The sequence below is a fragment of the Ctenocephalides felis genome, unplaced genomic scaffold (assembly GCF_003426905.1).
Source record: "Ctenocephalides felis isolate EL2017-DRISC unplaced genomic scaffold, ASM342690v1 CF-g0.4_SCAFFOLD_01170, whole genome shotgun sequence".
NCBI lineage: Eukaryota > Metazoa > Arthropoda > Insecta > Siphonaptera > Pulicidae > Ctenocephalides > Ctenocephalides felis.
The window spans coordinates 18,944,303-18,969,447 of NW_020537324.1; the positions used below are offsets into that span (position 1 = coordinate 18,944,303).

General features: G+C 28.6%; 6 protein-coding genes and 1 non-coding gene across 7 annotated transcripts in view; 3 read left to right on the forward strand and 4 right to left on the reverse strand.

Annotated features, from left to right (window-relative positions):
* LOC113366965 (dynein regulatory complex subunit 2) overlaps positions 1–19,506 on the forward strand; it is a 29,540-nt gene extending 10,034 nt beyond the window's left edge. The window contains exons 3-10 of the mRNA XM_026608605.1: positions 7,476–7,647; positions 8,555–8,668; positions 8,739–8,877; positions 8,958–9,181; positions 17,820–18,017; positions 18,083–18,277; positions 18,342–18,542; positions 19,159–19,506. Of these exons, the coding sequence (XP_026464390.1) occupies positions 7,507–7,647; positions 8,555–8,668; positions 8,739–8,877; positions 8,958–9,181; positions 17,820–18,017; positions 18,083–18,277; positions 18,342–18,542; positions 19,159–19,506 (1,560 nt within the window). The 5' untranslated portion in view covers positions 7,476–7,506. The remainder of the gene's footprint in view (positions 1–7,475; positions 7,648–8,554; positions 8,669–8,738; positions 8,878–8,957; positions 9,182–17,819; positions 18,018–18,082; positions 18,278–18,341; positions 18,543–19,158) is intronic.
* On the reverse strand, positions 1,561–5,717 carry LOC113366964 (dynein regulatory complex protein 10-like). The gene is made up of 10 exons (XM_026608604.1): positions 5,663–5,717; positions 3,741–3,985; positions 3,512–3,634; positions 3,284–3,440; positions 3,071–3,206; positions 2,793–2,942; positions 2,576–2,705; positions 2,350–2,520; positions 1,664–1,751; positions 1,561–1,589 (listed from the first exon to the last, which is right to left on the reverse strand). Exons 1-10 carry the CDS (start codon positions 5,715–5,717, stop codon positions 1,561–1,563), a joined length of 1,284 nt encoding a protein of 427 aa, XP_026464389.1.
* On the forward strand, positions 4,195–4,313 carry LOC113368491. Its single transcript, XR_003366405.1, has one exon. It is a non-coding gene; the product is annotated as a 5S ribosomal RNA (ribosomal RNA).
* Positions 19,507–20,175: 669 nt separating the features above from the next.
* Positions 20,176–22,472, forward strand: LOC113366004 (RING-type E3 ubiquitin-protein ligase PPIL2). The gene is made up of 8 exons (XM_026607551.1): positions 20,176–20,277; positions 20,383–20,602; positions 20,716–21,025; positions 21,175–21,444; positions 21,521–21,669; positions 21,795–21,946; positions 22,059–22,248; positions 22,317–22,472. Exons 1-8 carry the CDS (start codon positions 20,246–20,248, stop codon positions 22,470–22,472), a joined length of 1,479 nt encoding a protein of 492 aa, XP_026463336.1. The 5' UTR covers positions 20,176–20,245.
* Positions 22,473–22,789: 317 nt separating this feature from the next.
* LOC113366489 (probable peptide chain release factor C12orf65, mitochondrial) lies at positions 22,790–23,640 on the reverse strand. Its single transcript, XM_026608098.1, has 2 exons — positions 23,391–23,640; positions 22,790–23,325 (listed from the first exon to the last, which is right to left on the reverse strand). The coding sequence occupies exons 1-2, from the start codon at positions 23,608–23,610 to the stop codon at positions 23,105–23,107; spliced, it is 441 nt and encodes a 146-aa protein (XP_026463883.1). The 5' UTR covers positions 23,611–23,640; the 3' UTR covers positions 22,790–23,104.
* LOC113366490 (MIEF1 upstream open reading frame protein) lies at positions 23,542–23,941 on the reverse strand. Its single transcript, XM_026608099.1, has 2 exons — positions 23,738–23,941; positions 23,542–23,676 (listed from the first exon to the last, which is right to left on the reverse strand). The coding sequence occupies exons 1-2, from the start codon at positions 23,903–23,905 to the stop codon at positions 23,638–23,640; spliced, it is 207 nt and encodes a 68-aa protein (XP_026463884.1). The 5' UTR covers positions 23,906–23,941; the 3' UTR covers positions 23,542–23,637.
* On the reverse strand, positions 23,919–24,681 carry LOC113366488 (eukaryotic translation initiation factor 1A, X-chromosomal). The gene has a single exon (XM_026608096.1). It carries the CDS (start codon positions 24,525–24,527, stop codon positions 24,081–24,083), a length of 447 nt encoding a protein of 148 aa, XP_026463881.1. The 5' UTR covers positions 24,528–24,681; the 3' UTR covers positions 23,919–24,080.
* Positions 24,682–25,145: the final 464 nt, after the last annotated feature.

Consider the following 25,145-nt stretch of genomic DNA (forward strand, 5'->3'; position numbering starts at 1 on the left):
TAGATCTCCATTTTTATTAATAAAGTCGATTATTACAAGTATTGGAACGCTTAACCAACTTACCTTACGGTAAAATATCACTTACACCTACATCATTTGCGCATTTTAAATATGTATAATTTGATGTATTAATGTAACATATATTTTTAAAATTTATTCATTCACAAAAATTTTTCCTCGATTTCTGAAAAATTTATAAAAATCAACAACTTTCGAAAATAGTTCACGTGTATGATTACATAAATTTATGATCAAAACGGCAAAATTTTAAATTCAAATTAAGTTGTAGTATTATTATTCTGCATTATTATCAGCTTCAGTTTCATCCACTCCAACTTCTTCCACTGGAATTAGTTCTTGATATTCGCCTTCTTGATTTTCCGACTCGAATGATAAACTTCTAGAGATCTTGCCTTCTGAACCTTGTTCTGAATAAGTTTTTCCGACTGATGATGTCGTGGATATATATTTCTTCAAACCTGCATCTTCCTCAATCACATCCATTCTAGCTTCCTCTTCTTCTACTTTTTCTTCTTCTTCAATACCTTGGCTATAATAGAGTTATGATATGTACGAAATTATTTTGTAAATACAAATTGTACAGGTGTACAATATAAAAAATAATGTTTAATGATTGGAAAATTTGAAGTTGCGTTTATTCTATTGAATCAATCGCAATAAAATGTAGAATCTGATATTTAGATAATCAAGGTTGAATAAAAAATGCATAATCTTCACTAGCAAACAAACAAATAACAGCAAACTCAAGAATGATATCCAAATAATGGATGCTATAATAGCCACAAAATATTTTTTCTATTATTCATAATTTCGACCATAAATTGCGATCAGTTGTTTTAGAAATTCTAGAACTGATCGATATATTTTTTCTCATTATTACTCAACTAATGGTCGATCAGAATAATTCTTTATGTGATCCATATATAATAATGTTCATATTATATGAATCATATATTCATATCATATATGTTTACTATTATTTAAAGATTAAAGTCAAACCCTATTATGATGTGAAGAAATATAACTTACGATTTTTTAAGTTCAGCTGCCATCTTTTCTGTAAATGACAAAAAACATTAGAAACAAATTGGTAGCTTTAAATTCGAAAATGATAATGTATTTTTTAATATAAACTATTTTAAATAATATTACGATTTGCTTATATAATTACTAATTATCTGGTTATATATACATGATAGATCAAGTATAATTTAATAATTCTACATGATTAATAATGTTTTTAATAATTTTGCGTGATTATCTACTTTATGAATACATTTTGGAAGAAATGATCAACCAACTTAACTTATATTGAAGCATTGGTGCGTTATAACATTATGAATAAATTCCTGGTCATTATTAATTCCTTAATTAACAAAAATTATATTATTAATCCTAAATTTCACATTTAGAGTGGAATCAAGTTAAATGATCGTTATCACACATCAGAGATGCGTTTATCGGAAACCATTAAGGCAGAACTTTTTATATTATGCCCTTATTTTTTTAATTAGACTCTTATTCTTATTTAACTTTTCCTTATGTCTCTGCTATATCTATACTATCCTCTGTTGAAAAAGAACAAAATGCAATGTTAGTTCTATTTTTAATTGAATATTGTTATATTTATTGATGTGATTACCCTTCTTTTTCTCTGCGGCTTTCTGTTGCTTTTCTAATTTAGCCAACGCCTTCAGTTCCTTCATCTTTTGAATGCGAAGAGCTTTTTCCTAAATAAAAGTAACAGATCAATTTATTAAACAATTTTTATTTAAAGCCTGGTGTTTTTTTTTAAAAAAAACCCTATTTTAAAACTTTTTACTTTTGGGATAAAAAATATTTAGTTATACAAAATACTACACGTAGCAAATGTTAGGATAGACTCTCTCAATTCTTCTAATTTATTGTTTTAGATAAAATATTATTTACGTGTATTATCATAAGCTTTTAACTGTTAAAAGATCATAGTAATACATGTATATAAAAGCTATAAATTAAAATTTTTATTGAATAGCTATTCCGATGCCATACAAAATCGTTTTTCTGGAGAAACCATCTCGTGATTCAAATATATTTCGACGAGCTTGTAAACATGTGTAGTATAAAACATTGATTAAATAATAATTCTGTGAATATACTATTGATTTATATTTATTAATTGTTCTATTTGTTACTCTTTGTAAGAAAGCAATTGAAATTGAAAATTTGTTGTAATTACCAAGAATTTTGAATATCTTGAAATAGATAAAGTTTGAAGGTTGAAAGGTTGAAAGAATTATTTCTGATAATATTTTATAATATAAAAATACTTATATACTATTATAATACCTTCTTTCTGTCTATTTTCCGTTGTTTATAAGCCTTCCAAGCTTGCTGAATTCTCCTTTGGGCACGGTGGCATAAGAAGGCATACAATTTGGCTTCCATTTCTTTACGCTCCTCTTCTTCCTTTTCAGCCATGAGGATATTGTATTCAATTTCTTGTTTCTCGAACATTTCCTGAAACAAATTATACAAATCACAAAATAGTCAAATATTCAAACATATTTCTTACCTGTAGTTTATCATATTCTGCCTTGTCCGCCTCATATTCTCCATTAATTTCATCTAGTTCCTTCTGACGCTCACCAATATCTGTGTCGTACTTGTTCAACCAACTTATTAATTGAGATTCAATTTTTGTCCTTAACATAAAAAGTATTACATTACAAATAAGGATAATATGTACAAATCTGCTTACAAATATACATATTATATAATCATGGTATTACTTTTTAGTGCGTAAATCGTTTTCAGTAGTCAGATGCTGCTCTACTAATTTATCATACTGCTCTTGGGCCACTCTAGCTTCTTCATTCAATATTTCTTGTCGTTCTTCACTTGCTTTACTATCCAACATCATATCCCTTTCTGATTCCTTTCTGAAAATAAAATTAAAAGAGTAGCAAAAGTATAAAAACAAAGGTTATAATCAGAAATATATAATCCTGACAAAAACTATTATTATTATTTTACATTCCATTCATTTAAAATCAAATTTTGTTCTTACACTCTTCTGAAAGTTTCCCGATCACATTTTTCATTTATCATGGCAATTGTCGCTTTATGTTCTTTTACGATTTTTTCTTTTTCCTTTAAGCTTTTATGTAGTCTAGTTCGTTGTTCTTGCAACTTCTGAGTTACCTCTGCATATTTCATCAATTTGTTATAATTATGTATTCATATGTAATTTATTTTCACCATATTTTGGCAAAACTCTCACCAAATATCTGAGCTTTCGTCCTTTCATTATTTTTCCAAGCCAGGCGCAACTTTTTTTCGCGATCAGCTTCTTCTTGTGCAGTGATACCCAGTCGATCAATAGCAATTTTATTTAATTGTCTTAAGTGATCTAAGAAAACGCGTGCAGCATCTGAGACCTGCGTTATTATAACAAAAAGTTTTTATTCACAATTATTTTTAAAAGATTGCTATTTTTAATAGACTTTACTTTGTCCAGTAATGATTCAATGAATGGCTTGAGCGATTCACAATTAATAATAATATCAAGAGCTGCTGCAAGCTTTGGATCAACCTTTGGATCTGTTTTTTGATATGTAGCAGTACTTCTTACCTGGAATGGCATAATGGAATAATATTTGTTATTGAAAAAGTTGAATAGTTACAAACAAATACGTGAAAAACTAATAACTAAAACTAAAAATAAATCTGTCTCTTACCATCCACTGGTAGGTTGAAGTCTTATGTATGGGACTAGGCATTCCGAGATATTTAGCACAAGCGGTGTTGACTTGCTGCAATTGCGCTTCTGTTAAATGCTCCTGAAGAATATCTTGACGATCCAGTAATTGTGGTAAACAAGCAGCAACTTCCATATTGTGAACCATCGAGTGCATTATCTGAATAATGCGCTCCGACTGGATTTGTAATTCTTGCTCGTGGATGTCCAAGTGTTCATCGGCGTCTAATGAAACGAAATTTAAACTTTCAATAATATAATTACTATCAAATGTTATTAATAAGTAGTATATAAGTAACGAGTTATTTTAAATTCTGAGTCATGAATTTGCATTCAATGAATAAATATTTTAGTGTAGTGTTTATATAATGAACTATTACTGAAATTTCGTTTAAAACTTTATGTATACATATGATCGTATAGATTTACTTGTTGTCAACGATCATACCATGTTGAATATACCGGTTCTCGTCCGATCACCGAAGTCAAGCAACATCGGGCGTGGGTAGTACTTAGATGGGAGACCGCTTGGGAACACCACGTATCGTTGACTTTTTGCCCTAGTATTTTACCGATCTTAAGTCAAATTCTCAGTAGTGCAAACTCTCGGTATAAATTGTTAAAATGTTTGATAGAGTCGAGAAAATATTTCGTATAAATTGAAATAATATCAGTGGCTTCCAACTTTTTTCGCACCGCGCTCCTCTGCTCTAATAACAAAATTGATTGCGCTCTCCGTTTTTCAACAATTTAATCAGACTACAAATTAATATGCAATACTGTGTAAAAGTATGCATAACAACTAATTATCTTTTTATTTTTTGTTCAATATCATTTTAAAAATTTTGGGTTATTTTTGAAAATAGTATCCTGGAAACAGGTGCACGCGCCCTCTTTAGAAAAGCCTGGCGACCTCCTGAGGGGGCGCGCCCCACTGTTTGAAAATCGCTCTAATATATATAAATAATGAATATTTTCTTCTTCTTAAAGATTCAAAATACTCATAAGTTGAAAGTTATTACAGATTTAGAGTATATTACAAAAATTAAATAAAAATAGCCTAAATAAAAACTTGCACGTATTGTTCAATATTAATAATTCATAAATATTCAAATTTCTGAAATTCTATAAGTTTTATATTCGTTTCAATCTATATTTTACTGTGCAAAGCCGCTTTGAAATTTTGTTATTTTTAGATATACAATCTGTTTAAATTTTTAAACATAAAATCTATAAAATCTCAAATAGCATTATCATGCTAAATTTATTTTGCCGGCGCTAATATTATTTATTTTGTCGTTCTGCATCGTTTGACTCCAAATTTGGGAAAAATATGTCGGTATATGAGTTTAGATTTAAACCAAATTCATTAAAGATTAGATTAATGGACCGCTCTTTTAATAAATTTCTACTCCGTGTAAATAATTAGGAGTTTGTTCAATGATATATAACATATAAACATTTTGTCAAAACTAACACATTAGGCAAATTTATACAAAATTAATTAAATTGCATTGACATTTTAAGATCATATAGCAACTTGGTATTGGTATGCTTATGAATCTCTCGTTAATTAATATATTGTCTTCTTAATGATTAGGTCGATTATTTACACATATCTTGAAGCAACTTGCCTTATAGCAAAATGACGCTTTCACCTAGTTTGTGACTTCCTCTTAAAATTTCATATTTTTTATATCATTGTGTATTAGCTTTTTATCTTTTTTTTACTTTACGGCGACATTAGAAAATCCTTTCCATAAGTAGTGGTTTAACGTAATTAAACCGCTATTTTTAACTTATTTTTAATCTAATAAAGAACTATAATACAAGAATCCTTAATAATTCACATATTTATAATAAAGTTTGACTGAAAATACGTTGTGTAAATTAGTTACTTACCAACATCTTCCGCCACGCCGCTGTTTTCATTGTGAATATGATGTCCTGGAGCCATGATTTTAAATAAGTTATAAAAATGTGAATGATACAGTTAAAAATAAATAATCCTCGATATGAACATAATTTTATTTCTATTTATTTGAGTGTGTAACAAAATATGTTTTCCATGGCGTACTGTGACGCGATCAGAGGCCTTGAACTTATGCGGGGCGGTTTCTTGGTGCAGTGTGAGGGTCGTGAGGGTCGTTAGGAATATAATTCATATAGATCAAACATTACAAGCCTAAAGTGTTTCTGTTAGCTAATTTTTATATGAAGTTTTATTAATAAATCTGCTTTAATAGAAGCATTATAAGTGGAAGTGAAATAAAAAATATTTAGTAAATTTGTGAAGTTAATGTAAGTTGTATTGATCGCGCGTGGTGATTATGGATTATAAATAACTTACAACTTAATGAAATTACTTATTATGCAATAATTAAATGAAATTTCAAGGATTTGTATGATCAAATTTATATATGTGAATTTTATTTATAATAGTTTTGTCGATATAAAATGTGTAAATTCCACATATTCACCATTTATTCTATTTTATTGCAAGATTAATTTTTATTTCATTGCATTCCAAAAGAAAATGTGATGAATCCAAATATTCTTTCTGGCACTAATTGTATTAATTCACTCGTTAATTGAATAATTATAAATTATTAAAAAAATTAAAACTTTAACTCCTTGGATGAAAAACATTTAAAAAATAGTATGACTTTTAGTATGACTTTTTAGTTTTAGTATGACTCTTCTTTCGTTCTTTGCTTGATAATCTTACATAAGTAATTCCAAAAACTTTAGAAAATAATTTGTAAATGTAAATAATATTTTAAAAAAAATTAAATTAATTTCTAAATTATAAGTAAATTTATTATATTTCAACAAAAAGTTTAAAATTATCTTTTTGAACAGTGAACATCTAAATCACAAACGTTTATACAAAACTGCATGACTTTCAATTCATTATTTTTTTAAAAATGAATAATGAGTATAATGCAGATTTAATATAAATTTCAAATCATACAGCATTCAATAAAAATAATATTACACTAATATTTTATATATTAGATAAAGCTGAAATATATTTAAATTGAAGAATCCTCCTTAGGCTGCGAAACATCCAAATCACAAAATTTTATACGAGCATGACTTTGATTTCATTATTTGACTGTTAATCTTACATTAGATTTAATTTTTTTTTTTTAAATTTGACCTATAATTCAAGCAATTAAACTTAAAATCCCTATAAGCTGTTGTGATGATATTTCTTTACAATTATCAATTTACATTTGATATATTTTTATTTTTAATATTTTTCTCATACTGATAATGTTTTTTTAATTTTTATTTAATAAAATTTTCGTAAAATGTGGGCTATTTTTACTTTTAGAAATATTTTTCCATTTTTATTTTGAAGTATAAATCGATGACTCTTTTGCTTAACATCAGGCTGTCTTTGCATTAGATATTCGAAAATCTATTGAAAATAATGTGTAAAATGTAAAAATTATTCAATAAAAAATTGAATCATTCGATATACAATGTAAATATAAATATAAATCAATGCAACAAAATCAAATCTAAGAGCTTTTATAAGGTAATTAAAAGTACGATTTATTTATTACACTTTGAAGTTTAATATAAACTATTTATTTATCTTATGGCATTGGAAATTGGAAAATATAATTTACAGCTTTTGCATTTGTATTTTGCCATGTGAATATTTAAATAGCCACAATTAATTCGATTTTAATACACTTTTCAGTGAAAAAAATTGAATTGATTCAAATCCAACCATGGGTCCCAAAAAGAAGAGCAAAGCCAATAAACTGGCTAGGATGTCAGATGAGGAACGGGCACGATATTTGCAACATCGAGCCGATATCGAAGAAGAAGCACGACGCAGAAAGCAGCAACTCATTGCGATGTTTATGAGAGTATGTAAATAAATTATCATTTAATATATTTATTTTATAATATATAACAGTATTAAGTCTAAGGATATTGGTATGAACGATATCACTTTTTCTGTCCAATTAATTATTTGTACAATTTTACAATTGCATTTATATAATTTTAAAATATGGCAAACTTTAGTATCAAGTTAATTAATTATATTATTCACGTGCAATTATGTTTAAGGCTTTTTTAAAAATTGTTCTTATCTAATTATATATAAATTTTAAAGGGTTTAATTGTGTTTCCACACAGATTTGACCCCAACCTAGTATTCAAACGCTTTTGATGCCATTTCCTAGCTTTTTTTCAAATAAATACGGTATACCAATTTTCTACTCCCTAGCTCATCATTTGACCGAGATGTCATTGAAAATATGCGATTTTTTCAGAATCACTTTTTGTCTAAACTGTTAACTGTAAAAGATATCGACAAACAAATAATGCGATTCTATTCACATCGGTATATAAGTCAAAAACCATTTCTTTCCATATAATTTTATTATTCAAACACAGTGCATTTGAACCAAAAAAATGACAAAAGTATAAAATATCGATAATTTTCATGCGATATGATAAAGACAATGGTTAATTAATTTTTTTCTACTGCTTATTCCTGCATCCAATCATTATTATTATTATTATACTCATTATCTATTATATCATAAAAACTAGCATATCATATTGCTACATAATACTATGCTTGACTGCTTCCTTGATTACAAAGTTCTGCAAATAATTATTTATGGTAATAATGTTGTTTTTATAATTTTTATAAAAGTGGGTTTTATCAGATTATATTGAACCAAATTTTAAACAATTTTGTTAATATTTATATAATATCTTATGTACTAATAATTTATATTTACTACTGATATTATTTATTAGAATAAACTAAAAAGAGAAGAAGCATTCGCTCGACTGAATCTGGCCAAGATTAACGAATATTGGCGAAAAATCTTACGAGATGTTAAGTGCAGACAAATGAAAGAAGAACTTACGGTATGAAATATAAATTTATATATATTTATATCTGGATATTAGATTTTTTTTAAATGTTTTATATGTTTAGGATGATTGGAAAAATTTTGAACGCATCATGGAATGCAAACGACTCGCCATCGATGGTCATATATTAGAATTGGAAGAAGCAGAAGCTCAGTATCAAAACAATTTACAAGCCCACATGGTGTCTTTGGACAATCTTATAGGTAATTTAAATAATAATATAGTTTTAATAAATAATGTAATTTACTAAAAAATTAATCTAACATAATATTCCGTTGTATAGATTTTCACAGTTCCGCATTAGATGATCTACGTGATAAATTTCTTTCCAAAAAACGTATTTTAATAGATGCTTCACGTTTGGAACGCGAAGTGGCGGAACAAAAATATAACGATGATTTGTTATACTTAAAACGATTGCAGTTTTCAAAAATAAAATATCACAATAAAGAAACAGAAGAAATGAATGAAAAACATATTGATATACTCAATGAAGCAAAACACGATGTAAGTTATTTAATTTTAAATATTTCTTTCAAAAACTCTTTTATAAAGGTTATTATATTTAGCATTAATTGGATATATTACTTTTCTATATCTGAATAAAAATGCATATTTCATTCGCAATTGGCGTCCAAACGAGACCAAATGCATTCCACCAAATCCATGGTGAAATCGCACCTATCTTGATCTGTAGAACAGAAATGATTTCATTAATTTATTATTTATTATTAAAAGCACGTGCTAGATTTAAATAATTATATCAATTTACGAACCTGATGGTATTATGCCAAAACACTTATGCGAAGTTGCAAATAAAAATTCTTGCAAAACGGTGTCGTTCATTGTTTTAATGTACGTTGAAATTAGCTTTCGATCTGGCAAATTAGTCATTGGATTGACCTGTGAACCGAATAGTAGTAAGATTTTGTGATAGTCAAATTTGTAAATTTATTAATTCAAATTATTCTTACCAAGCCCATTTTTCCTGTCATGCAGTGTAAGACGCATCCCCAATCGTGAAGACCTAAAGCCTTGTCTGAATCTTTGATATCATCATAATATGGCAAATTATTGTCATTGGGATTATATATTGCACGTCGCTTGCGCTGAATTTCTTCAGAAGTAAACACGGGGTTTTCATTCTGAAAATATATAAAATATTTCAATGAAAAATTTCATGATTGACTAAATGCAGTTTTTAAATTTACCATTTCAATTTCAACTTATATTTATATTGTGCCTCAACTACTTATTTTATAATAAAGTGATAGTAATAAATTTAAATATAAACTAGTGGGGTGTATGGCATCGTACTTTCAGGCAAATTGCTGAAACTTCCCGTACCGTAATTGAAAACCAAAAAAATTTACACAAAATGTGTACACATTATTAAAATCTTTATAAAATTTCTAATAATTTCCAATAAATATTTTTGACCGCCAAACGACATTTTTTTAACTTATTTTTATCGAGAGTCAATAACCGCTGGACCTGCCTTCGCACACATTTGAACAGTTCTTCATCTTGTCAATACAAGTAAAATGTTTTTGAATTATGAAAATCGGACGCTTCGTTTTAAAAACTGATTTATCGTTTTGGCCCTTTTTGCCCTGTATCTTCGGAACGGCTAGACCTGCCTTCGCCAAAAACTAGTCAACACGTTTTCTTATCAATACGAATCGAATGTTTTTTGAATTATTCAAATCGGTTGATCAGGGTTCCCGAAATCGTCGACGAAAATTTGTATCCGCGCATACACACATACATCTATTTTTTTTAAAGTATGACAAAATCTAAAAACCTTTGAAACGTAAAGATATATAAAAATTTTCATTTTCATTTTTTTGCGATTACTGTAATTTACCCTACGGGAAGTTAATAATTTTTGAGATGATTTATTCTCGATCAGAATAGTTTTTCTACTGTAATAGTTTTTGTACTGTAGAGCATTTCTACTGTAAGCATATAATTAAATATAAATTTTTCGAAGCAATGTTAAAATATTTTTTAAAGATACCTAAATTATAAAAAAACGAAATTGAACTGGATCTATAGAGAAAAATGAATTTCTACTGCACGGTGCCATCGAAAGTAAAATTGAGAGAGAAAATTAAATGAGAAGCCACAGAACGTTAAATAATGAAAACGCTTTCTATGCATTAATAATAATTTTAAGATTATTAAAAAAATACCCATTCATCATATGTGTCCTCTGCTGTTGTAATATCTGTTTTTGAAGGCGCATCTGGAATGCAACTAAAGTACATCTCGGAAATCAATGTCAATTCCTCGGTAGTCGCGTCATCTAGACATCTAAAACACTTAAAAATCAACTTATTTTAAATTTGTTTTTTCTAATTAAATGATAATACAATTAATGACCAAAACAATATTCAGATATAATTTAACGGAAACTTAATACATCAATTAATTTTAAAAATGGTATAATTATTCGTGAAAAAAGTCATTAAAAAACAGCTTACAAATATAGCTTTAGATGTCAAAAATATTAAAACAATTAACTTCTGCATGCTGAAGAACTTTATGAATGACTGGTGTTGACGATTATTAATGTTTTATATTATAGTTTAGACTTATATGAAGCACAGGAAAATATTTTACTAGTCATACTCGGAAATTATTTTTATTGAGAGTGATAAAGATAATTTGATATTATTGTCATATTTTGACTAATCATGGAATTGTATGTATAAAAAACATTACCTCCTGCTGATTGTTGTAAAAATAGGCAATTTGAGTATATGCATAGTCATATTTAATTGCTTATATACAAATAAACAGCACTAATTACTATCATTGAATATAATTATAGGAGATATTGAATTTTTGTTTTCAAAATTATGTTAATATTTATAATTATGATTTTTCTTAGACATTCCGTTTATATATTCGCCAAAACCATATCTTCGAAATTGAAAAGCAAATAGTCCAGTTTATTTAGGACATTATTTGTAAAAAAAAAACTTGGTGGTTGAATTTTCAAAAGAAATAATATATTATATTTTACTTACTCCCCTTTTGCTTATCATAGCTTCAAACCTATTTCGACAAAATTTATTTAGTCGAGTATTGTATATGAATAAAACTTTTTTTATTGTTTTATTGTTTGAGCAGCAATCAAAACTAATAGTTCTATAAGCTGTTATATTGATATGTCGCTTTTTAGAAGGCAACCCAATGGTGGTTCTTTCTATATTCATGTATTTTATGCTAGTAGTTCACCCATTGGTTGTCTTTTGCAAAAGTGATATATACTCATTGCAGAAGAGCTATTTTCACTTGAAGACATATTATGATCTATATTATTATTATTTTTTATTAAAATAATGAATCCATATAACAAAAACTCCCAATCAATTCATGCATAATATATTTGTTTCATAAAAAATTGTTATAAAAATTCACTAGATTTATAATGTGAATTGAATATAAGTTTGTGTACTGGTGCGGAAATACAATTGATAATTTAAGTAACGATATTAAACTATCGTACATATCGTAATAGTATAGTACAAGTAGTATAGCATTGCAAATATTATCGAAGGAGTGCAAATATTAAAATATTAATAATTAATATTATATAATTAAACTGGTAACGAATCACTGTCCTGCCAATCGTCACAATTGGCCTTTCCATGTTCTGCCAGGCAAGATATAAGGTTCTTAGAATACTCACATTTTTCTTTATGCCGATCTGAAAAAACGTTGATGATTATTATTATCCAGCAAATTGAGTAAAACATTTATTAACGAAAGTATGATTTATACAAATTTATGATTTGTATTTTTCTCGTCATCTTACCGAGATCAAGCACTTGGAAACATTCATTAACAGCTTCTTGCATGAATTGTTTCAATTCTCTATCTCTTAAATCTTTCGTAAGAACGCTTATAACTTTTCGTTTATCAGGTAATTGTTTGTCATTAGTCTGAAATAGAAACACACATTTTTCAATTAAATCATTTATTATCTAGAAATAAATAAATAGATTACGTCTAATTTTATAATGTTTTTCAATTTTATGGTTCAGTTATAACATCCCAGCTAATGACAGAACAAGTGATACTGATCACGAAAACAAATCATACAGAATGTTATACAGAATTATGAAAAATATTACATAGGAAAAATATGGAAATTTAAAACAATGTCAAACAAATTACTATATAGTAATTGATGCAATAACAACAAGCCATAAAACTTATAAACATTGTTTTTTGATTAGTAATTGGAAACTTTGCTGCCTAAAGTTCTAAGACTTTTCTACTTATACTTGTTAATATTTCTTAATCATATTTATTAATTTTGATTCAATTTTTTTAATGATGTATATAATATATTACCATTTTCATTTCTGTGAGGAAGCAATGCATAATGCAATTGGCGTCCGTGTCGGTGTTGTTCTGTTGGGGTTGATAACCTCCTCCGGTACCAAAACCACCTCCACCACCTCCAAAATCGCCTCCGAAATCGGTATGACGCCGAAATCGTGCAAAGTATCTGCCTTTGTGTTTCGTATTCTTATTTCCCCGTCGATTACCGTGTTTCTTATTCTGAGATTTTTGTAAGAGCGATAACATGTTATTCAATATTATGGTTATATATTTTTATAGGCATGAAACCGATGTTTTATGTAATTTTGAAGTTATTCTTTAACGAAATTTGGATACTTAGGGTAGGGCGGGGCTAGTTGAGCATAGGGGCAAGTTGAGCAATCGAAATACCTCGAAAACTATTCACCGTTCGTTTAGGCATTATATGGCGAAAAGATAGAGGTTTGGGAGAAATAAACATCCCGCGATCGCTAGTGGCCGCTGGACCAATGAGTGAGGCTCACGGGCGTTTTGTTTATTTTGAGACCAAAAAGTAAAAAAGTAATTCATCACGAGTTTTTGTCTGGTTCAGTCAAATGTTATTTATTTTTAATCAGGTAAATGTTATTCTTCCATATAATTATAGTACTTTTAAAATGCACAGAGATTCTGGGTATAATTCTCACCTTTTTTTTTATAAACTCACTTTTATTTTGAAATTCCGAGTTGGGATTAGTTGAGCATAGTTGCTAAACTTGTTCTGTCACTAAGACAACCATTAACTTCCAGAAATTAATTATTTTTTTTAAGATTTAAGCTAAGTCTATGAGTAATAATATGAAGAAATAATGATTTTAAACTAAAATACTGAATATAATGGCAAAATAATTCCTAAGATACGATATTATTTTGTTGATTCTACTTTTGGTTAATTATTCAAAGAAAATTACTATAAGATTTGGTTTCTCTATCAATAAAGACTATAAATATAGAACTGGTTATTAAAAACTTATTTTATTTCATCACTAATCGACATTGAACCTATGATTTCATTATACTTTCTTAGTGCTCAACTTGCCCCACCTATGGGGTACATTGAGCATACTTGACTTTTTGCATTTCAACAGCTGTAGCTTTTAAATTTTACTTATCACCAAAAAATAGTATTAACACTTTTGTTAAGCGATAAACAACAAATCCATTAAGTCGTATAGTAATTTATTGAGACTTTTCGTTGGGGAGCTACATCCGTTTAAGTAAAAATTTGCTCAACTAGCCCCGTCCTACCCTACTCAAATTTTATCTGAAATTTAAAACACGATAATTGTATGAATGATTGTTTTGGAAAATAAGGAATTAAATAATAGAATTTTTATAATATTTAATCAATTTATTCATCATTATTTTAACATAAGCAATATATGCCAAATAATGTCTAAATTAAGTAATTTCAAAAAATTGTTGTAAAACATTATAATCATTCTTACAATTAAAGTGTTTTGTTTTACAAACTATTTCACACTTTAAAATACATGATAAAGTAACTTTTGAAATTAAAATAATGTGTGATAAATTGAATAAGGTGAAGTTTACAAGCTTGGAGCAAATTTTACATGCAGTAATTGAATGTATTTGTTTTAACAAAATTTAACTGTTAAAGTTTATTTTACTAGTACGTTACGTAACAGCCGCTTTGGTTGCATTTAGAGCAATAAAGTGCATATGGTATATGAAGTAATACTGTTGCTTAGGTAATTCCATTACTTGTGGTTGCTCTTCACTTTGCGACTCATCACTGCCGGACTCCTCTTCACTTTCATCTTCCTCGCTGCCCGATTCACTTTCGGAGAATTTGCCGCCGCCTTTGCCGCCCTTACCGCCTTTGCCGCCACGACCGCCTCCTTTGCCGCCTTTACCACCGTGGCCACCCCGACCGCCGCCGTGACCACCGTGACCGCGGTCGTCATCCATGTCGTGGCCTCCCAAACCAGCTCGTTTCATACATTTACGTATCACACGCTGGACTTGCTCAGGCGCTGGGCCGTCCTCCGTTTGGCATCGTAGTGCCTTGGGGATAAATGACCATTTATTATATTAAAATTTTAACAAACATACTCTTATGATATATCTAATGTTTTATTGGGGGCTTCTTATATAGGTGCAAAGCAATTACACAAAACGACGACTTTTACGTTCCACATGTGATTTGTTTTGTATAGTTAGTCATACAAATATATTTTTTTTTAATAAACGTAAAAATGATTTAATATTTATTTATTTATAATAGTTTATTTTTATTAACCTGTAGCACAAATATGGATCGATTTCAGTGTTGATCTCAAAAAGTGTTCTACGCGCTCTACTTCTATTCTGTTTTCTCCTGGATCAAATAAAATCATTTATATAGGCCGAAAAGCGAATAAATGAAAAAAAAGAATATTTTTGAGATATATTTATTTAAACTGTTAATGGGAAACAATTAATATATTCCTTATAATTAATAACATTAAATCGAATCTATTTATATTTTTAACTTACCGTAGGGTAAGTTATTGTAATCGTCCAAAAATCGAAATTAAAAATATTTACATTTCTTCACGTTTCTGAACATTTTGGCATACCTCAGAAAAAATGGATGTGTGTGTGTATGTATGTATGGTTGCAATTTTTCGTCTGCGTTTTCGGGCGCTCGGATCAACCGATTTGAATGGTTCAAAAAACATTTGATTCCTATTGATAGGGAGATGTGCTGATTAGTTTTTGGCAAAGGCCATTTTTGGAGATACGGAGCAAATAATGCAGAAAATAGAAATCGAGTTTTTGAGAGGTCGGAGCATCGGATTCGAATGATCCAAAAGACATTCAATTCGTAATGACGGGGAGAAGTGTTAATTACTTTTTGGCAAAGGCAGGTTTAGCGGTTTCGGAAATATAGAGCTGAATGTGCAAAAAATGGCAGTTTTTGAGAGAACTAGGCGTCCGATTTTTTATAATTTCATTTTGCGATATTTGACGCCGAATAAAATATATGTGTAAATATTCATTATCCGGCGCAAATTATTTAACGAAATTGAAATGAATAATATTATACGAAAATTAAAACAATAACTTGTGTACTGTGAACGGTTACCACGTTGAAATTTTAGTATACCGTTTACAATAAAAAGTAAAAAACATACTTTCTTTTTAGTAAAAAGGAAGTAATTTTGTTTAGTAAAATTTTTTTACTAATTTTGCTGTAACGCATATGATTTTTCATTATGAAGGTAGATATTTGCTATAGACATTTTTTGCATCTAGATACATCAGTTTTTGTATTGTGCGAATTCAAAGTTTAAAAAAAATCGAAACTTGTCCAAAAAAAGGTTCACTATTTTTGGCGATTCCGCGGCTTATAGAGCGTTTAGGACACTTGGACAAAAATCTAAATGAACATTAAATAGCCAGAAATAATGTAATGAAAGATTCATTTTAATACTCCTATGTTCTATACCAAAAAAACGCCAAAAACCCGAAAATAAGCCTGACCAAAAGTACTAATTTTTTACGTGACTTTTAGCTCGAAATTAGCTGTAACTCATTACATAGTGTTTATTCATTATAAAGATATAAATCTGACTCAAAATAATATTATTTCTCTTACCTGGGCCCCTATGGCCAGCACACATACGAATGCCATCAACGGTAGGATCGTTTTCATTATTGCCTTGTATCACTTTTTGAGTAAAACTGTTTTTCCTGGCATATGCCCATATATTTATAGGTTTCAGCTGCATGGAATAAACGCAAGTACAAAAGAATTTTGAAACGGATATCCACTAATTAAAATAAGTAACCCCATCATATCGGCAGACATTGATTGACATCATTGTATTCATTTCAAACTAGATTATATTATTGCTCTACATTTCATGCACAACGTTTAATAATAATTGTGAAATATGGCTTATTCTGGGAAACTTGTTTATTCTGATTGCATTAGCTAATAATGCTATATTTCTTATCAAAAGCATATATATATATATATATATATATATATGCTGTTTAAGTTTTTATTTATATCTATCATTATTATATATGATCATTTTAATTTTCTGATATAAAGCCCTCCTTAATTAAATTCTAGGTTTCAGAGACATGAAATGTTTTCTTCGTCAATAACTAGTAAAAAAGATTTAAAAAAAATATATATATATATATATATATATATTTATATATATATATATATATATATATATATATTATATGGGAATTGAAAGAGCTATAAATATATATACATATACATACCTCGTATATAAAAGAGTTTAATTAATCGACTTATATAGATAAAATATTCTATCATATATTTATAAAAAATTGTGCATATTTAATTGTCATAATAGTAAATGTAAAATCACAATATTAATATTGTGGATAACAATTGTTATTATATTAGTTAGGAAAATGGAAATAGAAAACATAATTCACCTTATAGTCCAGTCATTTAAGCATAAATTAGGTAAGAACCTCGGAATTCGAAATACCCAGTTGTAAGTCTATAAATATTTATATTTTGCACCCTAAAAGTTGTCTCAAAACCTACATATGGTAGGGTGTACGCAACATATGTAGGTTTTGAGACAACTTTTAGGGTGCAAAATACAAGTATTTACAGACTTACAGCTGAGTATCTCGAATTCCGAGGTGAACTTACTATATCGACTGGACTATTATATAAATGAAAAAAAACGAAATATTATATTGTTTACAAACTATTTTATTATTATATATAAAATATGCCGTTAAGAATAGCATGGCTTTTTTTTAGTGCATAGAAGATGTGCTGATGCTAACTACAAAGAAAGAAGCCGAATTAGAAGAAATGTGGGAAAGGTTCAAAAAAACATTAAATGATTATTTAGAACAAACAAAAGAAATTCGTGCCGATTACGAAGATTTATCAAAAAAAGAAGTCGAGGATACAAATGCCATACGAGAGATATCAGAAAAAATTGAACAAGCAACGGTATGCATATTAATTGCCAGTATCTATAGAAATCTAGTTCATTAAATACGAATTTTCAATTTCAGAATCAAATTGCAAATCTGAAAGCCGAATTTACATCATTTCGTGAAGAGCATAAGCTAAGAATAGACAATCTACTTAAACAAAAAATGGATTTTTTGGAACACCATAGTAATATAAAGAAAAAAATGATAGCTGGTAACGCCAAAGACAAATCTCAAGCTTGCGTTTTGGTTACTTCAGCAAATAAAGCAATTAAGGTAAAGCATAAAAGTAATCTTACACCAACAATATGTTCTAAAGTAGTTTCGATTTGTTATATAGTATCTCACGAATATAAAAAAGAAGGGCGATCAGCTACTGTATATGTTCTCATTATGCAGTAAATATGAAACTGAAAAAGAAAAATTATTGCCCTGGGGACCAAATAATCGAAATCTTATTCTTATTGATGGAAGTGCTTCGACTTCTTCGGTAAATGATCAAGATGATGAAAAAGAGAATAGGAAAAACAAAGAATTTCAGGTAAAATACACATAAAATATTTGATCAAACTTCTAAATTTGTCTTTAAATGTATAGAACCACAAGATTCCAGGTTCAAATCTCTCGTTGCATACAACCTGATATCAAGCAGTAGTGATATTATCTATTTGAAATGTCGATCAAAAATTAATTTCCAGATGAAAATAGCTTTTCCGCGTGTGATTCATATGGAGATAGTAAAATAGTTATATAGATTAACCAAAATCAATTATTTCTGATGATCAATCATTTATAATTTAAATTATATGTTACATGATGTTGTTACAACAATATCAATGATATTCAGTTGTATTGTTATTCTCAATGATATTAGCAATGAGTGATATCAGATGGAATTATTGACTTAATTTTTTATCATTCAGGTAATAGTGTTAGTTTTGATGTTTTGACCATGACCTTTACACACCCATGCTTTGTTGGCCAAAGTTTTTTATTTTAAAATTAAAAATTCTAATTCTGATAGCTTTTAAAAACTTACATCACTAATACTTGCATCAGGCTGTCTGAAGTGTGTTGAACCTGGAACTTCCATGGAAGTTCTTAATATTATGCAAAAAAAAAAATTATATCAAATTAATTTTGTTTCATTGCTTTAGATTTTAACTAAAGATCTGGAGTTAGACAAAATGAACAGATTTTGGTGCAGGGTCAATCAAGCACAAATCGACTGTATGGATTTAAACGCAGAAAAAAAGACATTGACTCGTGAAAATATTCAGTTAAAGAAGGCTTTGAGAGCTTATTTAACAGAACTAGCTTTATCTCAAAATAATAAACAAGAAAATTCAAGCCCAGAACATTTTCAAGAGGAACCTTCATTTATCAGCTGCAATTCCTACAGATTAAATAAACCATTAACAGGTGTTGAAGCAGCTACTTGCATTGCAGTGAGACATGAAGCCCAAGAAAGAAAGAAATTGGCCAGTGGCGTTATAAAAGTTTGATTGTACTCTACATTATGAATATATTAATACTCTAATGTATATATATATATATATATATATATATATATATATATATATATATATATATTAATAGTATTATTATATTATTATTATATTAGTGTATATATATATATATATATATATATATATATATATATATATATATATATATATATATATACACAATGTATATCAATACATCATCACTAAGCTCTTAGTTGAATAGATAAGTATTTTATTATATTTATATGGTGTATAAATATAGTTATAGTACTATTTAATTTATATCAATTTAATTCATAATTTATATAATTTAATTAATAATAATTCATTTTTTATCTATAACTATAAATATTCACTTATACATCCATTTAACTACAGGTATATTTATTATGCAAACAGGCTCTTATTGCAAATATACTGTACTATACTCAACAGTAGGAATTAAGGCTTTCATAAAATAAAAAATCCATTCTGAAAAAATTGGATTAAGACGCAATATTGCGTTTTAGAAGAAAAAACTAAACTGTTTTCTTTTTTCAAAATATAACTGTTATGTGCTTACGTTGGTTGTGCTGCTTGTTTGACAGTTGCGTAGATTGTTTGCAAACTAACCTCTGACACATTATAATTTTACGTCAAATTAAAGGAAGTTTTACTTTGAATTAAAAAGTTTATTTAAATAAAAGGCGTTTATTATTGTATTGAATTCAAAAAGTGTTAAAATCAAGCATTCAAAATGGGTAAAAGACAACATCAAAAGGATAAAATGTAAGATTTTATATTATATTTAATATATTAGTTAATGTGGTTTTGTGCCTTATTTATTTATTATTTTTATTTTTTTCTTTCATTTGAACGTCGATTCTTATTTAGGTACCTAACATATACGGAATGGACTACGTTATATGGAGGTAAAAAATCTGGTGTTCAAACGACAGATGATGTTACATTTAAAAGGCTCCCATTTGACCATTGCTGCTTGTCTTTAATTCACTTTGAACACCCTTATTGTGACCCAGATGGAAATGTTTTCGAACTTCAAATGGTTGTTGATTTTATTGAGCATTTTAAAGTCAATCCAGTGACCGGAAAGGTAAGTTGATATAATTATTTTAATAGGTTTATAATTCTGTTAATAGACTGATACAATTCACCAAAAAGTTGCATAAAGAATTTATAATGATTTTATGTTATTTGTTATTACAGACAATGGACATAAAATCATTACTGAAGTTAAATTTTTATAGAAACAGTGAAGGCGCATATCATTGCCCTGTGTTATTTAAACCATTCACTCCTAATTCACACATTGTGGCAGTGTCTACAACTGGCAATGTTTTTTCATATGAAGCAATAGAACAACTTAATATTAAAACAAAAAACTGGAAAGATTTGATTAATGATAAGCCATTCCAACGTAAAGATTTAATTGTTATTCAAGACCCAAAAAATTTAGAGAAATTCAATTTATCTACATTTTATCACATTAAAAATAATGTGAGAGTAGAAACAGAAGGTAAGTTAAGCTAATAATGAAATTGACCTTATGATGATAGCTATTAGTATTATAACTTCTTATTTTTTATTAAAGTAATATTTAATACTTTTTACAGTTTTTTTAGTATTCTATTTTTAAGATTTTATTATGCTTTAATATATTTTCAGAGGAAAAAGCACTTAAGAAGGATCCAACAGCTCGCCTGAAAACTGTTTCTAGTGAAACGAAGGATACTTTAGATGAACTTAATCGTACATATAAAGCTGCAGAAAAGATTGAGGAAAATGAGGAAAAGCCAGATAAATTTAATGCTGCACATTATACAACTGGCAAAGTGGCCGCTAGTTTTACTTCCACAGCAATGGTCCCAAAAACTAAGTATGAAGCAGCCATAGTACATGAAGATTTAGTTAGATATGAAAGAGTCAAAAAGAAAGGTTTGTAGATAATATACTATAACATATGTAAAATATTGAGTTAAAGGCAAACTAAATTAAAATCATAATTTTATAGGGTATGTTAGACTGGTTACCAGTATGGGAGCCTTAAATATTGAACTCTTTTGTGATGTTGTACCTAAAACATGTGAGAATTTTCTTAAGCATTGTCAAAATGGATATTACAATGGAACAAAATTTCATAGGTCTATAAAAAACTTTATGGTAATATAATTTAACTAAATCTAAACAATAAATTATTTCAATGTTATGCATATCATATAGCATAACCGATACACAAATTGAAACTCTATTTTATATACATTAATATTGAATTATAAAATTTGTAGGTTCAAGGTGGAGATCCCACAGGCACAGGTTTGGGTGGAACATCAATATGGGGGAAAAAATTTGAAGATGAATTTAAACCAAATCTTACTCATACTGGCAGAGGAGTATTATCAATGGCTAATTCAGGTCCAAATACAAACGGATCTCAGTTGTACGTATAAAAACTTACATTTTCATTTACTTTATTTTTATATATATTTTGATTTTTAAAGCAAAAATTAAATTGAAATTTTAAATGGTTACATTTACCCTGTAATTTTTAGCTTTATAACATATCGTTCATGTCGACATTTAGATGGTAAGCACACAATTTTTGGAAAATTAGTAGGTGGCTTAGATATTTTAAATGAAATTGAGAAAATTGAAGTTGACAACAAGGATAGACCAATTGAGAATATTACAATACGAAATTGTCAAGTTTTTGTAGATCCTTTTGCAGAGGCAGATGAACAGGTTTCTATTAGCAAATGTTTATTTAAGAGTATTCAGAGTTATATTTATATATCTTTCAATATTATTAGCTCCTGAAAGAAAGAGAAGAGGAATTAGAGAAACAAACAAAAGAGGAAAGCGAAAAAACAAAGAAAACAATCAGAGGCCCTTTAAAAGTGTTCCGTGAAGGAGTAGGAAAGTATTTGAATACTGCAGCATCATCATCAAGCAGCAACAATGAGTAAGAAATTATATTTGACATCAATTTATTGTTAACATTTTCTGTTTTATGAGAGTATTTATCAGTTTATTATATAAATTATAAAATAGAACTTTGTTTCACAGTTCGGAGCAAAGTGTCACTGTACCAAAGAAAAGAAAAAAGGAGGGGGAATATGGGTTTAATAACTTTAGCTCGTGGTAAATGAAACAATTATATAAATAAAAACAATTTTATTAATACATTATTTATCAAAAAAAAATGTTTTACCAATTCTATGAACATTACATTTACATATCTATTTACTATAAAACATATACATGACTTTACATGAGGTGAATATTAGTATAACAAAAGACTGCACCATAATATGTGAGGTCTACATTTTAAATAAACAATGTATTTTTATACTACGAACACTTTTACTTAATGACAAACAAAAAGCAGATTAGCACCACTTCGATATTTATAAATAAATAGTGTTGATACAATTTAATAGAACCTATAATAAGAATTTAATATTCCAAACACATTTTATATACCAATCATTTCCCATAATGTGCTTTGTCACTTCACTGATTGATCATCACAAGCATATCGATACTTAATATCTAACTAATTAATGGGACTATTAGAAAATAAAATACTAACATGAAATTACGTCAGTCCTTCCCGTTTTTTCCATTCTGCTTTTAACTCATTCAATTTATTCTGACGCTTTGCTTTTACTTTGGATTTTTTGGTTTCTATTGCTTTAATTTGAGCTTCTACGCTATTTTCCTTATTCATGAGGTTATCAAGTTTTGTAACCAGTATATTACGAGCAATCTTTCGATTCTGATCAAGTGATCGAGTTTCATGACATTTTATAACAATACCTAAAACCATGTTTCACATATTAAAAGTCCAATTAAAATTAATTATTTATTAATAAAGAACCCACCAGTAGGTACATGTTTTAATATAACACAATTAGATGTCTTATTTACAGATTGCCCGCCAGGACCACTTCCTCGTACATGTTGCTCTTCTAATTCTGTTTCAATTAAAACGGGTACCTTAGATCGATCTATTACATGTTTGGAACGGTACACAGTTAACAAACTATAGTTTAACTGTTTAGCAGGGTGTAAAAAACTTGAAAGATTTCGGTATGCTATCATTTTGAAATATTTTAAGGTTATGTATCGTCACACAACTCGGCCGTTTTCTAAGAGTGCCCTTCCTTTCTGCAAAGGTCGTACAGAATAAATAAAGGTAATTTGTTCCTTACTGCAAATAAATACACACCTCAAAGTTGAAAATTAAATCCTCTGTTCTAGAACAAGTTTTATTGTTCCGAAACTCTTTTCTTATGCGATTGCAGAAATAATCCTTATCGGTGTACTGGAGGTTTTGTCCGTATCGTAGTAAATTTTTATATAAACGTAACACTTGGGCTGCCGATGGAGTGTTCATTTTTGCATATTATCAAAAGAAATGGGATACTCAAAATGACGGAAAAGAAGGCATACGCATGCATAGAATATTCGTAACACTTCGATAGATTTCGGTAAAACATGGCGCCGATTTATGACACGAGAATGATAAATTTTTTGACAGTACTAAATGGAAAAAAGATATTTATAAAGCATCATATAGCATCTACGGGATCACCTTCTTCATCACTGCTGATTTCATCGCCGAATTCAATATCCTCATCGAATCCGTCTTCAACGAAAGTAACAGTTTCATTAATGCGCACCGTTTCTGGGAACTCGCCGTATGTCTTGAGGTTACGGGCTTCATCGGGGGTGTATTTTAAAATCACATCAGCTTTCGCATCTTGATAATCTCTCAATCCAATTAATATAATATCACCTTGATTAATCCAGACCTTCTTCCTAAGTTTTCCTCGAATATGACAAAGACGTTTCGTACCATCGAAGCACATCGCTTCCAACCTTCCATTTCCGAGCATTTTAGTTACTTGGGCATATTCCTGGCCATCTTCCTTGAACACAAGCTCACGCTTTTCACTTTCATTTTCATTCTTTCCACGACGCCTGTTTTTACCTCCTTTTCCTTTATTTTTCGGCATTTTTGCTTCAGAAAATACTTAGTAGAATCTCAACACCTCAACACGTTTGCTGAAGATTCAATGCAAAGAATGTATCAATGTGACCAACACTAACATTTATTCGCAGATTTGTCATTGACATATGAAAATGATTCACTTTTGATAATTTTTGTTTTTTTTTTAGACTTTTCATGAAAGCACTGTCGTTTATTTCATATAATTTAAATTATATTAACGATTGCTGTTATATATTTATTTCTGCCAGTAAACAAAAATTTTGAAGTTTGTGATTTTATGGCAGATTTTTGATTCTGTTCGCCAACTCATTATGTTGGTGATTCTGTTCGCTCGTTATGTTGGTGACGCTGGAATTCAGGTCCGTATTTGAAATGATTCTAGCTTCAAGGTGAAGTGTCGTGCGAAATGACGGATATTTTGTTTACCATTTTTAGGATATAGTACTTGTATAAAGTATAAAGAATATTTTTTAAAGTGGCATAGATAAAGTGCAAATACGAAAAGTGCAAATTGGTTCATTTTCAATACAATAATCTATTTAAGCGATACAGGAAAATGACAGGCGATCTGTCGTTTTAATAATACACATTTAAATTTCACATTACTTATAGTTATTATCCG

Bases quoted from the DNA above. Each gene is read 5' to 3' on its own strand.
- LOC113366964 (XM_026608604.1), bottom strand. From the start codon at position 5,717: ATGGCTCCAGGACATCATATTCACAATGAAAACAGCGGCGTGGCGGAA. The intron at 3,441-3,511 runs GTAAAGTCTATT...ATAATAACGCAG, and splicing joins TTGAATCATTACTGGACAAA to GTCTCAGATGCTGCACGCGT. The intron at 2,943-3,070 runs GTAAGAACAAAA...TTTTATTTTCAG, and splicing joins CGGGAAACTTTCAGAAGAGT to AAAGGAATCAGAAAGGGATA.
- LOC113366004 (XM_026607551.1), top strand. From the start codon at position 20,246: ATGGGTAAAAGACAACATCAAAAGGATAAAAT. The intron at 20,278-20,382 runs GTAAGATTTTAT...ATTCTTATTTAG, and splicing joins CAACATCAAAAGGATAAAAT to GTACCTAACATATACGGAAT. The intron at 21,445-21,520 runs GTTTGTAGATAA...ATAATTTTATAG, and splicing joins TGAAAGAGTCAAAAAGAAAG to GGTATGTTAGACTGGTTACC.
- LOC113366489 (XM_026608098.1), bottom strand. From the start codon at position 23,610: ATGATAGCATACCGAAATCTTTCAAGTTTTTTACACCCTGCTAAACAG. The intron at 23,326-23,390 runs GTGGGTTCTTTA...ACATGGTTTTAG, and splicing joins ATTAAAACATGTACCTACTG to GTATTGTTATAAAATGTCAT.
- LOC113366490 (XM_026608099.1), bottom strand. From the start codon at position 23,905: ATGAACACTCCATCGGCAGCCCAAGTGTTACGTTTATATAAAAATTTA. The intron at 23,677-23,737 runs GTGTGTATTTAT...CGACCTTTGCAG, and splicing joins ATTTAATTTTCAACTTTGAG to AAAGGAAGGGCACTCTTAGA.
- LOC113366488 (XM_026608096.1), bottom strand. From the start codon at position 24,527: ATGCCGAAAAATAAAGGAAAAGGAGGTAAAAACAGGCGTCGTGGAAAG.